We start from the raw sequence: 14,648 nt of genomic DNA on the forward strand, positions 1-14,648 counted from the left end.
GGCCGACCCAGGCTCGGGTTCGACGCTGTGGGTCTTCTGCGGTGTCGCGTGGCGCAGTTGGGCTCGGTTCGGAGAGAAAACGGAGGCGAACCGGTTCTGGTCCGCGGCACCTTTCCCCGATCACAGCTCACCCGCGGAGGAAACCGGCCCGGAGACCCGGAGAGAACCGGAACCAGAACTTTTTGCCACTTTGGGAGAAACTTTAGAAAAGTGAGAAAGATGGCAGACAGCGAGGAGCCGCAGGTCTCCTCCAGCAGCCCCCTGTTCGGCGAGGCCCGCCACTACCAGGCCGAACCGGAACCGCAACTGGACCCGGAGCCCGGCCACGACCTCTTCGGTTCGGACGACATCGTGGATCTGGTCGGCGGGGCTCAGGACGCGCTGGAGCGGCACAGGGCCGAGCAGCAGGGTGGGCTGCAGGAGCCCCGGGTGACTTCCACAGAACCGGAACCAGAACCAGAACCGGAGCCAGAACCGGAGCCAGAACAGGAGCCAGAACCTGTAAAGAAACCCGAACCGGTGGCGGTTAAGGAACCAGAACCCGCGCCCCCGGCCCAGAAGCCAGACCCAGACTCCACCAGCTCCGGCTCGGTTCTGGAGGAGCCCGAGGTTCTGGCCCCCCGAGCCGAGGCGGAGAGCTGGGAGCTCGGCCCGGCCCCCCCGGTGGCGGCCCCCCCGGTGGAGCCTCCTGCCCCCCCGGCGGAGCCTCCTGCCCCGCAGAGCGACGCCCTCCCCGCCCGCCGAGCAGCGCCATCCCCGGCAGAAGCAGCAGCGCAGCCCGCGGTGACGCAGGAACCAGTGGCTCCGGCTTCGTGTGAGTATCTGCGGCCAGAGTTCGGCTCTTTTATCGGAACCGGGACCCAGACCCCCAGGCTCATCGGAACCGGTACCTCAGCTGAAACCGGGGCGGTTCTTTTTTTGTTTTTTTACCGGTTATTGGGCGTTTCTCTGCCGGTAAGGGAACGTCTGAGGAGCCGCGCCGTGATGCTGCTCATCCCGGACAGAACCGCCTCTGACCCGGGCTGATGTTTGGGTCCCGGTCCGTTAACTGGACCCGGAACCGGGCTCACAGGAGCGTTTTATCGGGACGGATCGGGTGTATTTCTGCGGGTTCTGGTCCAGGTTTAGGTTCGGCGGTTGGTGCGGTGATGCGGCCCACCTGTTCTGTTTGGACCGGCTGATGTGTCGGTGCCGACCCGCTAAACCAACCGTTAAAATGTCGATCCGGTACCGGAGACCCGGAGGGGGGTGTGGAGCATATGCAGCGGGCTGGGGGCCGGTTCTGTCCCCGGTACCGGTGTCGTTATTCACCGTTTTCCCCGCCGTTAGCGGTACGTAGCTGGGTTCCATTATCGGACAGCGGGCTGCGCGCTATTCACCATCAGAGTTACGCAGAAAGCGCTGCGCTGCTTCCTTACACCGTTACACCGTTACACCGTTACACCGTTACACCGGCGCCGTTCTGCTCGCACGCCGGTTCCTCCCGGTCCGCTCTGGTGTCCGCCTTACAGCGGAGGTTCTGGTGCGTTTATTTGGGTCGGGTTGGCCGGGGCCGAACCGGAACCGAACCGGTTTCCCCCGCCGGAGCAGAGCAGGCCGTGTCCGGTAATGGACGCAGCGGCGGCGGCGGCCCAGCCCAGATTAGTCACAACAAAGGAATCCACCGGGAGTCCGCTCCCCGCCGCCCCGCCGCTCCGCCCGGCCCCGGGGCCACGGAACCAGGTCAGGGTGACGCCCTGGCTCCGGTTCCTCCACCCAGAACCAGCTGCAGGTCCGGTCCGGCCCAGTTCTGCAGCAGGTTCTGGGCCTGATGATGATGATGATGATTATGATGATGATGATGATGATGATGATGATGATGCGGAGCGAAGGTGAGCGGGCCTCAGATGCTGGGTGGGGCTGGACCCGGCCTTCGGAACAAAAGGAGCAGAACCTGACTGGACCGGGCCGATCAGAACCAGCTGAGTTCCTGGAGGTTAATTTAGGTTTAATTGATTAATTAATGAGTTTATTAATTAAGTTAAAACAGAGACCAGGATTAGAAAGCAGGTAGAGAGACAACAAAGAGCTGAATCAGCCTTAAACCCAAACTAAACCCAGACAGGTTCTCCAGAACCGAGGCTTAACGAGCCGCGGGTCGTTCTCCAGAACCAGGAACCATCAGCGGTTCTGACCTCACAGGTTCCTCTGCTTGCTGTCATGATGACCAGCAGGTCTCTGAGTTTTCCCACGGTCAGTGAAGGCACCCTCACCACAGCAGGTGTGTTCTACCTGGTTCTGGTCCTGGTCCGGTTCCTGCTGTTTAACAGGCTTCGATGAGCCTGAGTCACTTCAGCAGACAGAAGATCTGCTCCCCTCCCCCACCTGTTGCTGTGCTGGGTTGGCGGGTTTGACCCAGAGCCGGCTCGGTCCGGTTTGGTCCGGTCCGGTCTGGTTCTGTCTGGTCCGGCTCGGTCCGGTCGGTGTAGAGCTGTAGGAACTATAACAGCTGGTTTACTGTGTGATACCGGCCCAGAAGTTCTGATCGGGGAAGCTGGTTCTGCCTTTGATCTGAACATTTGGGTCCGGTCCAGTACACCAGTGAGCCTGGTACCGACCCGGCCCACCCAGACCGAGCCCAGTTCAGATAATTATCTAGCACCCCCTCCTGCAGAACCAGTTCAGGTTCTGACCCAGCAGCCGTGTTCCTGCTGGTGGCTGACCCGGTTTCCTGAAAGCGGGTCGGGTCGGGTCGGCTGAGCCCGGTTCTGCAGACAGCAGCTGGTCTCACTAATCTGACTTAACCTCGTGGCTCCGGTCCAAACTCCCTGAGGAGGAAGAGGAGGGTTCTGGACCTTCGTCCTGGGCTCCCGGCGCTGTTCCTGTAGGAGGCGAATGTGGGTCATCAGAACCAGAACCACTGTAATTAGAAGAAGAAAGGTTCTATTAAGACTCAGCTCGGGTTCTGCTGGGAATTGGACCTTAATCACAGAACCGGCACCAGGAGGCTGCTAAACGGGTCCGGACCTGAGGAAGGACCGGCTGTTGTTGTGGTTCTGCTGCCGCTTGGTACCGAACAGCTGAAACGGGTCCGGTCCAGCCTTCAGAACCACAGAAAGCTCTGGTTTCCATCAGAACCAGGGAAGTCGTGTTAAAAACGAATAGAAAGTTAAACCCGGTACCGAGAATTCAGGCCCGGCCCACATCGTTGGTTCTGTTGGACCCGCTGGACCCGGAGAGGAATGATCTGATGTCAACGTCCTTTTCTCTGAGCTGCAGATGTTCTGAGGTACTGACTCAGAACCAGAACCGACTCTGTTGGACCCAGTCAGCCTAACTGACCTGATGGACCAGAACCAGAACTCTCTGGTTCTGGTCGGTGGGAGCGGGTCGTCTGCTGCAGTGTAGTCAGCAGGAGGCGTCGACAGCAGAGGTTCTGGGCGTTAAAGCCCGGCAGCAGCTGACTGGACCCCAGTCGGGTTTCACTGCAGGATCCAGGAAGGATTTTTATAGCTCAGGACACAGAACCGGTCAGAACCAGAACCAAGCACTTATTCTGGACAGAGGAGCCAGAACTGGTTCTGATTTCACTTTAATTCAGAATCTTTACCTGAGACAGAACCTCAGAACACAGCAGGAGACCCGGATCAAAGAACCTCCACTCTAAACCAGAACCATCGTACTGAGGTTCTGGTTCTGAACTACCAGACTCCTTAAAGTCACACTCCACCAGAACATAAATCAGGTCCAGTTCCTGCCGCCATGGGTCCATCAGATGGTTCCTACCTCCATCCTCAGCGTGAAGCAGCACCTTTCCGGGTTTGGTACCACAGTCCTGGTTCTGTTCTGTTCCCTCAGGACAGAACCTAAAACTAGCTCATGTTCTGCTCGGTTCTGTCTTCAGGCTGCAGGTCTATGGAAGGTAATCATGGTTCTGTTAGAACCGGCCCAGACGGATGTGGGTTGTTGGTTCTGATGGTTCTGGTTGGTACCAAAACAAGAAGGAACCAGCAGAGCTGCTTTTTAGAACTTTTCTAGTGATTCTGACCCGACCCATTCCCTTCATAAACAGAACCTGTATCATCGGCAGGTTCCACCTCAGGGGCTAATGAGTCGGATCTGAACTGAAGCTGCAATTCAGTTCAGAACCCGCTGAGTGAACAGTTCCCATTGTATGAACAGTTCCCACTGTATGAACAGTTCCCACTGAGTGAACAGTTCCCTCTGCACGGACAGTTTCCACTGAGTGAACAGTTCCCACTCTAAACAGTTCCTTTTGTGTGAACACCCAGGTGGTACCAAATCCCACTGTGTGAACAATTCCTACTGTGTGAACAGTTCACACTGATTGAAAAGCTCCTTCTTTGTGAACAGTTCCTTTTGTGTGAACAGTTGCCAGGTGTGAACAGTTCCTTTTGTGTGAACAATTCCTTCTGTGTGAACAGTTCCCACTGAGTGAACAGTTCCTTCTGTATGAACAGTGCCCATGTGTGAACGGTTCCCAGGTGTGAACAGTTCCTTCTGTGTGAACAGTTCCCTCTCTGTGTGAACAGTTCCTTTTATGTAAACAGTTCCTTCTATGTGAACAGTTCCCTCTCTGTGTGAACAGTTCCTTCTGTATAAACAGTTCCCAGGTGTGAACAGTTCCTTCTGTGTGAACAGTTCCAGGTGTGAACAGTTCCTTCTGTATGAACAGTTCCAGGTGTGAACAGTTCCCGGAGGAGCCGCAGCCAGAGCTGCTTTATTGTGGAATGGTTCTGAATAGTCATTTTATTTATTAAAATCAACATTGCTTAACAAAATAATTATTAAACTAGCAAAACTATTGAATGTATTTCACTTAAAGATCAAAAGCAAAGTAACATTTCAAAGCCAGATGGTTTATATCATTTAATGATCAAACTCAAACTGAATAAATGGACTTAAAAACTGCTACACTGAGAGATTAAAGAACCAGAACCAAATAAGATGAGGTGATCCAGAACCAAAGAAGATGAGGTGATCCAGAACCAAATAAGATGAGGTGATCCAGAACCAGAACCAAAGAAGATGAGGTGATCCAGAACCAGAACCAAAGAAGATGAGGTGATCCAGAACCAAATAAGATGAGGTGATCCAGATCCAGAACCAGAAAGATGGAGGAGTGTAGAGAACAGTTTCCACAGAAACAGCAGCTGTTGGCTCTTTATATTGTTCCTCTCCTCTGAACCCAATAACCACCAGAACCACAGAACCCGCCCGTCAGAGAACCTGCCTGAGCAGGAACACCGCTGTGGTTGGAGGAGGTGGGGCGCTTGGTGTCTCTCTGCATTAACACGGATCAGAACGTCTAATCTAGTTACCTGGAACCAGACTGATCCAATCAGTGGCGTGTCAGAACCTGCCAGGTGCGCCCAGGTATGCTGGGGGAGGAACGGAGGAACGGTGACGCTGGATCTGGGCTGATTCTGGTTGGCACCATCAGAACCGCAGTCTGCTGGAGTCTCGGGTCGGTTCTGTTTCTCCTGAACATCCCATAATACAGCAGCAGGACCCTGGTAATCAGACAGCGTGTTTTACACCACCTGTCCAGGTGGGGGCGCTGCAGCCTGCTACCCAGCTTCCTGCTGGCCCCGTCTGTCTGGCTGTGGCTGCATTTGGATCTTTATTCTGGTTCTTCAGTTCTTCTGCAGTGACCCGGTTCTGTGGGTCCGGTGGCCCGGCTCTGCAGCAGGAGGTCCGGTCACCCGGGTTGGTTCTAAGCATCGTGATGTAATCTGGGGTGATCATGTGACCGGGCCATGAGATCACTGGTTGTCATGGTAACCGTGTACGTGGGTCTTTGCGGCGTTGCTCGGCGGCCCGTGGCAGCAGGGTGCGTTTGATTCGCTGAACACTGGTGACCCTTCCCTGCAGATGCACTTCCTGTTTTCAAAATAAAAGCAGATTCACCTCCACCCGCCTCTCCTGTGGGTCCTCTGACCGGGGAGGAGTGGACGGGCTTTGACTAGGCCAAAGACACTCCTAGCCCTTCAAAATAAAAGCCCCCCACCGTTTGTTCAGCTTTCCTCTGATAATAAACATATTTAGAATAAAATATAGAGTTTCATCACGTCAGTAAAGGATGGCTGTAATGTGCCAAAGCTTTGTGTGTTTAATTAACGGTAACGACTGATTAATGCTGGGGGGAGTGGTGGGTTCAACTCCCAGACTGCCTCTCTGTCCCTGAGCAACACCCCTAACCCCCGACTGCTCCCTGGGGGTTAAACGCAGATGTCATAGGAACGTTTGTTTCAGTATAATTATGCTTCTTAATGAGCTCCGCCAGCTGGACGACGGTAGAGACGTGACTCCTCTGGGAAGAACCGTGTCTTTTTCCAACGAGTCGTCTCCCAGAACCTGTTCAGACGCTTTGACTCACCTCCTGCTGCTCTCTGTCTCCTTCCACAGATGTGTCTTCTCCTCCTAAAGCTCAGCCTCATCTTCTGATGCAGTTCCCTACAGGCAAGTCCTCTATCCTCTATCCTCTCTGAGTGTCCTATGTCCTCTGACCTCTGTCCTCTGTCCTCTCTGAGTGTCCTCTGTCCTCTCTCCTCTGTCCTCCGTCCTCTGTCCTCTGTCCTCTATCCTCTCTGAGTGTCCTATGTCCTATGTCCTCTATCCTCTGTCCTCTGTCCTATGTCCTCTGTCCTCTCTCCTCTGTCCTCTCAGAGGTCCGGTGCATGTCTTCTTCTCTGCTGGTCTTGGTGTCTGTGTGGTCTGAGGTCGGCGCTCCTCCACGGCGCATTTAATCTGGTTAATCCTCACTGAGCGTGGATTAGTGCCACCTAGCCTGGGTCCAGAACTGATCCACCACCATGTGGGAACCGGACTGGAGAACAGAGCAGACAGACGCCTTACTCACAGAACCTCACAGAACCTCACAGAACCTAACAGAACCTAACAGAACCTGACAGAACCTAACAGAACCTGGAGTCTGATGGTCCGGTCTGACTCACCCAGGAGGTCCCCCTGGTGAACCGTGATGTCATTGATCTGAGCTGCAGGGGAAATCTACCCGTTATTCTTCATGGTTCTGCCTGGTTCTGGAGCTGCCAGTACCAGCACCGATACAGTTCTGGTCGTTTCTCTGTTCCTGGTTCTGGACCTGGCAGCTCGGTTCAGACAGACCAGCCCTTTGTCTGAAGCTCTGGAGTTTCAGAGTTAAAACATGAAGAACTAAACGCTGATGTTCTGTGGATCCACCAGAACCTGATATTTGACCAATCAGCCCCCCCCCCCCCCCCCCCCCTGCCCCGGTTCTCTCAGGTTCAGCTGCTGTGTCTGCTCTGGTCTCCTGGTTGTGGAGGAACACCTGCCCAGGTGTGGTGGCTCTGTAAGGAATGGTTTGATTTATGTGCTGTATGCACAGGTGTGAACAGTTCCTTCTGTATGAACAGTTCCTTCTGTATGAACAGTTCCTTCTGTATGAACAGTTCCCATGTGTTCTCCCTCCTCCCTCTCTACTGAAGAACTTGGGCAGAAGGGTGACTCCCCTGCACCCATCTCTCCCATCTCCCCTCTCCACTCGCCCGACTCTCTGGAGGAGCTGTCTCTGACCGAGAGTCCCAACCAGCCCCCTCCTCCAGGATCTTCTGCACCCCTGGGCTCCTTCTCCACCCCACCCCCCAGGTCCCTCTCCAAGGACACGCCCTGGGAGGGTGAAGACGGCGACTGTGGACCCGGCCGTGGTAAAACTAAGGAAGACCTTCTAGATTCCCTAGCCGGTCCCTACCTGAGTTTAGGGAAAGACTCGGGGCCTCACACTCTGTGTGAAGACAGCGGCGTCTCATTTTCCCCCGAGGAGAAGCTGATCAGCTCAGACCGGTCCTCCACCGGCCCCTCCCCGGTCAACCCCCTCATGATGGCTCCTGAGTCTCACCTGGCCTCCTCTAACCCAACAGAGAACTGGGATTCACCGTTCCTCTCATCTGAAGGCAACTCCAAGGTCTCCATGGATCCCCTCACCAAGGACACCCCTCCCATTAGCTCCTCCAGATATGAGCCAGACGTGTGTGCCAACCAGTCCGATGACGATGAAGACCTGATGTATGAGGGCAAGAAGAACAGTAACCCGTTTGAGGGCTACTCCCCCTTGGCCGACAGCGGCTACTCCCACTTTGGAGAGTCTGACACCAGGGCATCCAAAATGTCCGAGAGTCCCACACCAGATCTGGTCCAGTACGGGCAGACGGGAGAGTCCCAGGACAACCAACCGTCCATCCTAGACGAGACGAGTAAGACGGCCAGCGAGTCCCTCATGGCGTCCATGAACCAGTTCTCCTCCGGCCTCAAAGAGGAAGAGGACGAAGACGAAGAGGACTCTCCTCTGCCGCCGTCACTTCCGGACATCTTGAAGTCTTCCCCTCTGAACCCTGACAAAGTGGACTCTGGCTCATCTGAGGGAAGTCCGGAGCAGAGCCCCATCCTGGAGCGCCGGATGATGGAGTCGCCCAACCCTCCCATCAACCTGTCCGCCAACAACCCGTTTGCTTTTGAAGCCAAAGTGTCCCTGCTGAAGGAGATGACGGAGCAGATGGAGGCCAAATCTGTAGACAGTCCAAACGGTGAGGACAACAAAAGCTTTGGGGCCTTCGATCTGGTCAAAGAGGCCGAGGAGACCACCCCGCCGAAGGTCAAAGAAGAGGAACCCGTCCAGATCGAGCAGAAAGACTGGTTCTCCAGCAACGATTCTCCCAAAGAGGCCGAAAAGTTCGAGCCGCTTGACTTCCAGAGCAAGACCACCGCTGAAGATTCAGACTCTGAGTCTCCGACCGCAGACTCCCTGTCCCCTGTCCTGGAGGCCATGGCCAAGAATCCATCCATCTTCCAGGTGGAAACGGAGACTAAAGACCTAAAGATGGAGCTGGAGGAACCAGAGGTGGCGGAGGAGGTGTCTGAGCATGAAGTCTCCTCGGAGGAGTTTGAGTTCATTGAGAGACCGCCCCGAGGTGTTATTGACGAGTTCCTCGAAGCTCTGGATACATCCAAGTTCTCCTCGCCGAAGCCTCCAGAGATCCCCATGGACGATGACCTCAGCTTCTGTCTGAAGGACACGCCTTCCGTGGCTGCAGCTCCGCCTCCAAAGGTAGCCTCCCCTCCTGAGCCGGAACCAGAAGCTCCGAGTCAGAGCTCCTACCGCCTCCTCACCCAGGCCTCCCCCCAGAAGAGCAAGGCTGAGCTGGAGACGCCCCCCAGCCAGGCTCCCCCCACCCAGCCACCCGCCGGAAAACCAGAGGAGGTGGCGCCCAAGAGGAGCGCCGCGAGCAGCCGAGAGTTTAAGATGCCCAACCTGAACCTAAGAGCAGGTAACCTAAAGCCGTCCAGCATGGACTCCATCCCACATCCTCCTTGGTTCCACCGCCATCCACACGTCACCATCTTCTCAGTTTGACTCCACCCATCCCCCCTCCATACGTCACCTTCAGTTCCTGACCCGTTCTGTTCCTGACCCATTTTACTTCTGTTCCTGATGTGTTCTGCTTGTTTCTGACCCGTTCTGTTCCTGACCCATTCTACTTCTTACCCATTCTACTTCTGTTCCTGACCCGTTCTGCTTCTGTTCCTGTCCCGTTTTGCACCTGACCGGTTCTACTTCTGACCCATTCTATTCCGGACTCATTTTGCTTCTGTTCCCGACCCATTCTATTCATGATCCATTCTGTTCCTGACCCGTTCTACTTCTGTTCCTGACCCGTTCTGCATCTGTCTCATTCTACTTCTGACCCGTTCTGCTTCTGTTCCCGACCCATTCTGTTCCTGACCCGTTCTGTTCCTGACCCATTTTACTTCTGTTCCTGACCCGTTCTGTTCCTGACCCATTTTACTTCTGTTCCTGACCCGTTCTGTTCCCGACCCGTTCTGCTCCCGGCTCGTTCTATTCCTGACCCGTTCTGTTCCAGACCCATTCTGTTCCTGACACATTCTACTTCTGTTCCTGACCCGTTCTGTTCCTGACCCATTCTAGTTCTGTTCCTGACCCGTTCTGCATCTGTCTCATTCCACTTCTGACCCATTCTACTTCTGTTCCCAGCCAGTTCTGTTCCTGACCCATTCTACTTCTGTTCCTGATCCGTTCTGCATCTGGCCCATTTTACTTCTGTTCCCGACCCGTTCTGCATCTGACCCATTCTACTTCTGTTCCTGACCCCTTCTGTTTCTGTTCCCGACCGTTTCTGTTCCTGACCCGTTCTGCTTCTGTTCCCGGCCCGTTCTGTACCTGACCCGTTCTACTTCTGACCCATTCTACTCCGGACTCATTTTGCTTCTGTTCCTGACCCATTCTATTCTGTTCATGACCCATTCTGTTCCTGACTAATTCTGTTCCGACCCGTTCTGTTCCCGACCCATTCTGTTCATGACCCATTCTGTTCCTGACCCGTTCTACTTCTGTTCCTGACCTGTTCTGCATCTGTCTCATTCTACTTCTGTTCCTGACCCGTTCTGTTCCTGACCCATTCTGTTCCTGACCTGTTCTGCATCTGACCCATTTTACTTCTGTTCCCCACCCGTTCTGCTCCCGGCCCGCTCTGTTCCAGACCCATTCTGTTCCTGACCCATTCTACTTCTGTTCTTGACCCTTTCTGCGTCTCTCATTCTACTTCTGACCCATTTTACTTCCGTTCCTGACCCATTCTGTTCCCGGCCCGTTCTGTTCCAGACCCATTCTGCTTCTGTTCCTGACCCGGTCTGTTTTTGACCCGTTCTGTTCCTGACCCATTCTACATCTGTTCCTGACCTGTTCTGCTTCTGTTCCTGACCTGTTCTGTTTCTGACCCGTTCTGTTCCTTACCCGTTCTGTTTCTGACCCGTTCTGTTCCTGACCCATTCTGTTTCTGACCCGTTCTGTTTCTGACCCGTTCTGTTTCTGACCCGTTCTGTTCCTGACCCATTCTGTTCCTTACCCGTTCTGTTCCTGTCCCATTCTGTTTCTGACCCGTTCTGTTCCTGACCCATTCTGTTTCTGACCCGTTCTGTTTCTGACCCGTTCTGTTCCTGACCCATTCTGTTTCTGACCCGTTCTGTTCCTGACCTGTTCTGCATCTGACCCGTTCTGTTCCTGACCCATTCTGTTTCTGACCCGTTCTGTTTCTGACCCGTTCTGTTCCTGACCCATTCTGTTTCTGACCCGTTCTGTTCCTGACCTGTTCTGCATCTGACCCGTTCTGTTCCTGACCCATTCTGTTTCTGACCCGTTCTGTTTTTGACCCATTCTGTTTCTGACCCGTTCTGTTTCTGACCCGTTCTGTTCCTGACCCATTCTACATCTGTTCCTGACCTGTTCTGCATCTGTTCCTGACCTGTTCTGTTTCTGACCCGTTCTGTTCCTTACCTGTTCTGTTTCTGACCCGTTCTGTTCCTTACCCGTTCTGTTTCTGACCCGTTCTGTTTCTGACCCGTTCTGTTCCTGACCCATTCTATTCCTGACCCATTCTGTTCCTTACCCGTTCTGTTTCTGACCCATTCTGTTTCTGACCCGTTCTGTTTCTGACCCATTCTGTTCCTTACCTGTTCTGTTTCTGACCCGTTCTGTTCCTTACCCGTTCTGTTTCTGACCCGTTCTGTTTCTGACCCGTTCTGTTCCTGACCCATTCTGTTCCTGACCCATTCTGTTCCTTACCCGTTCTGTTTCTGACCCATTCTGTTTCTGACCCGTTCTGTTTCTGACCCATTCTGTTTCTGACCCGTTCTGTTTCTGACCCGTTCTGTTTCTGACCCATTCTGTTTCTGACCCGTTCTGTTTCTGACCCATTCTGTTTCTGACCCGTTCTGTTTCTGACCCATTCTGTTTCTGACCCATTCTGTTCCTGTCCCATTCTGTTTCTGACCCGTTCTGTTTCTGACCCATTCTGTTTCTGACCCGTTCTGTTCCTGTCCCATTCTGTTTCTGACCCGTTCTGTTCCTTACCCGTTCTGTTTCTGACCCATTCTGTTTCTGACCCGTTCTGTTCCTGTCCCATTCTGTTTCTGACCCGTTCTGTTTCTGACCCATTCTGTTTCTGACCCGTTCTGTTTCTGACCCGTTCTGTTTCTGACCCATTCTGTTTCTGACCCGTTCTGTTTCTGTCCCATTCTGTTTCTGACCCGTTCTGTTTCTGACCCATTCTGTTTCTGACCCGTTCTGTTTCTGACCCGTTCTGTTTCTGACCCATTCTGTTTCTGACCCGTTCTGTTTCTGACCCATTCTGTTTCTGACCCGTTCTGTTTCTGACCCATTCTGTTCCTGTCCCGTTCTGTTCCTGACCCGTTCTGCATCTGACCCGTTCTGCATCTGACCCGTTCTGTTCCTGACCCGTTCTGCATCTGACCCGTTCTGCATCTGACCCGTTCTGCATCTGACCCATTCTGTTTCTGACCCGTTCTGTTCCTGACAGTTCTGGTCAGGTCAGTTCTGGTCCGCTCTGTTCAACACTAACTTCTTTGTTTGCTTGGACTTTTGGTTCTGTTTGTCTCATCATTAACTTGCATCTCTACGGTAAGTTCGCCTCATCTTTGTTCCTCCTCCTGTTAAACTTCCCGACATGTCTCGACTTTCTGGTGAGCCAGAACCAGAACCGGGCCCGTCCAGCATTCTGGTTCCTGTGTTTAAATGTTCCTACAGTAGCGTTAAACTACGCAGCGCTGCTGCTTCCCTCAGCGCTGGAAATAACTTGATACGGGTCGGTAACCCAACACTGAGGGGCCTCAGTGGAGTCCACAGAACCACACCCAGCCAGCCTGGTAGAGACTGGACCGGGTCTTTACTGGACCCGGTCACTGCAGACATGTGAGTAACCAGAACTTTAGGCTCCTCGCTAAAATATTTTAAGCTGTTTATTTTAGCTGTTGAGGATCTGAGAAAACAAGCAGGAATGAAAGTAAAGCAGGAGCTGAATCTGCTGAAGGTTCCCCCTCCCCTTCCTCCTCCTCCTCTTCCTCCTCCTCCTCTTCCTCCTCTTCCTCCTCCTCCTCCTCCTCCTCCTCCTCCCTGCATTGCGACACTGGCAGCCCCACAAAGGGTTCTCCGACCCAGAAACCACTCAGCAAATGTTCCTGCTTACGTAACGTGGCAGCCATGCAGCTCAGCTCCTCTCAGGCCTGCAGGGTTTGGACCTGATGTTCTCCAGATGGTTCTGTTTCAGTGGAGGTTCTGATCGGTTCTTCTGAACGGTTCTGTTTACAGGGAGGGAACAGGCGGCTGCAGTCAGTCTCAGGAGTTAAGCTGGGCTCAGATATATTCATACACCCCCCATCATCAGGCTGTCTGTAGCCAGCAGCAGGCCTCTGACATCTTGATGAAACCGGACCTCCAGAACCGCTGGTTCTCCTCTCACAGACGGGCCTCGGTGGTACACGCCCACTGGGTCCAGCTCTCCACCATCTAGCACAGCAGCCCCAGCATCATGCTGCCACCACCGTGCCTGATAGCAGTGAGACCCGGTCCGCTGTGACTCTGGTGGTTCTGCAGGTTCTGGTTCATAGAGTTCTAACCGGTTCCGTTCATCTGAGGAGGTCCGTTCGTGGCAGTGCCGTCTGCATAATCTTGTTTGAGCTGAACATCCTGCAGGTGAGCAAAGATGGGTCCTTGGCAGAAGTTCTGGTGTGAATCAGTGGTTCTGAGACGGTTCTGATCGCCCCATTCATCTGGGTCTGGCTCCGTCCAACCAGAGCAGCACTAAGTTTACAGGACCTGTCAGAACCTTCAGAACCTTTTTTGCTCTGATGGCAGCTGCATAGTCAGTCAAAAGAACTGTTCATAGGAGCCATTGGAGCCCAAAAGGAATCGGATCATGTTCATGAGAGGAAGGAATCCTCTGACCCGTGTTGGTTGTAGTTCTATCCTGCGGTCCTGGAGTTGGGCCGACCCGGTCCTGGTTCTGACCCGGTTCATGAAGCTTCAGTTTTTCTGCTCATTAGTGTCAGGAACCAGAGACTGGGCCCGGCAGGTCTGGACCGGACCTCAGACCGGTTCTGGTGTGATGAAGCTCCACTTCAGAGGTTCCTGGTGTCCCTGCAGCAGAACACGTGGTCCTGCAGCGCCCCCTGGTGACGTCATGGAGAAGCACCGGGGGGGAGGTTCTGCTGGTTCTGATCGGCAGCACAGCTGTTTGTTCCTGTGCTGAACACATCAGAACCGGGCCTTGTTGCTCCTGAGTTGGGTTTATAGCTACACAGGTTCCTACCAGAACCCTGAATCATGGGGTCGGACCTCAGAAACCCGGGACTGGTTCTGATCAGGGACCGGTTCTGATCAGTACTGGTTCTGACCCAGTCCCCCCTGACCGGGTTACAGCAGCTGGAGGTGAACGGTCACTGATCCCAAAGCAGCTCCGGGTTCTGATCCGTTTGGACTCAGTGATGTCGGTTCTGTGAGATCCAGTTCATGTTTGGTCTGACTGGACCCGGCGCTCAGAACCAGACTGGACCTGGTTCTGACTGGACCTGGTACTGACTGGACCTGGTTCTGACTGGACCTGGTTCTGACTGGACCTGGTTCTGAGCGCCGGGTCCAGTCCTGGTGAGCAGCAGCTTCATCATGGAGGAGGAGGAGGAGGAGGAGGAGGAGGAGGGGGGAGGCTGCTTTTAGTCGCTGCGTCACCGTTCTGGCAGCAGACAGTCAGCTGACCGCAGGAGGCGCGCCATTGGCTGGCCGCTGGCCCCGCCCCTCCGTG

At 54.1% G+C, this 14,648-nt stretch overlaps 1 protein-coding gene and 1 long non-coding RNA gene across 4 annotated transcripts in view; both read left to right on the forward strand.

Moving 5' to 3' along the window:
* The window catches only part of rtn4a (reticulon 4a), a 24,012-nt gene continuing 9,364 nt past the window's right edge, over positions 1 to 14,648 (forward strand). The window contains exons 1-3 of one of the 3 annotated variants that reach the window (XM_012857858.3): positions 1 to 814; positions 6,409 to 6,462; positions 7,470 to 9,305. In XM_012857858.3, the coding sequence (XP_012713312.2) occupies positions 220 to 814; positions 6,409 to 6,462; positions 7,470 to 9,305 (2,485 nt within the window). In that variant the 5' untranslated portion in view covers positions 1 to 219. The remainder of the gene's footprint in view (positions 815 to 6,408; positions 6,463 to 7,469; positions 9,306 to 14,648) is intronic. The other 2 variants (XM_012857860.3, XM_012857861.3) reach the window with 2 other exon arrangements.
* Positions 4,435 to 4,966, forward strand: LOC118557092. Its single transcript, XR_004927584.1, has 2 exons — positions 4,435 to 4,484; positions 4,648 to 4,966. It is a non-coding gene; the product is annotated as an uncharacterized LOC118557092 (long non-coding RNA).

Source organism: Fundulus heteroclitus, chromosome 22 (genome assembly GCF_011125445.2).
Source record: "Fundulus heteroclitus isolate FHET01 chromosome 22, MU-UCD_Fhet_4.1, whole genome shotgun sequence".
Lineage (NCBI taxonomy): Eukaryota > Metazoa > Chordata > Actinopteri > Cyprinodontiformes > Fundulidae > Fundulus > Fundulus heteroclitus.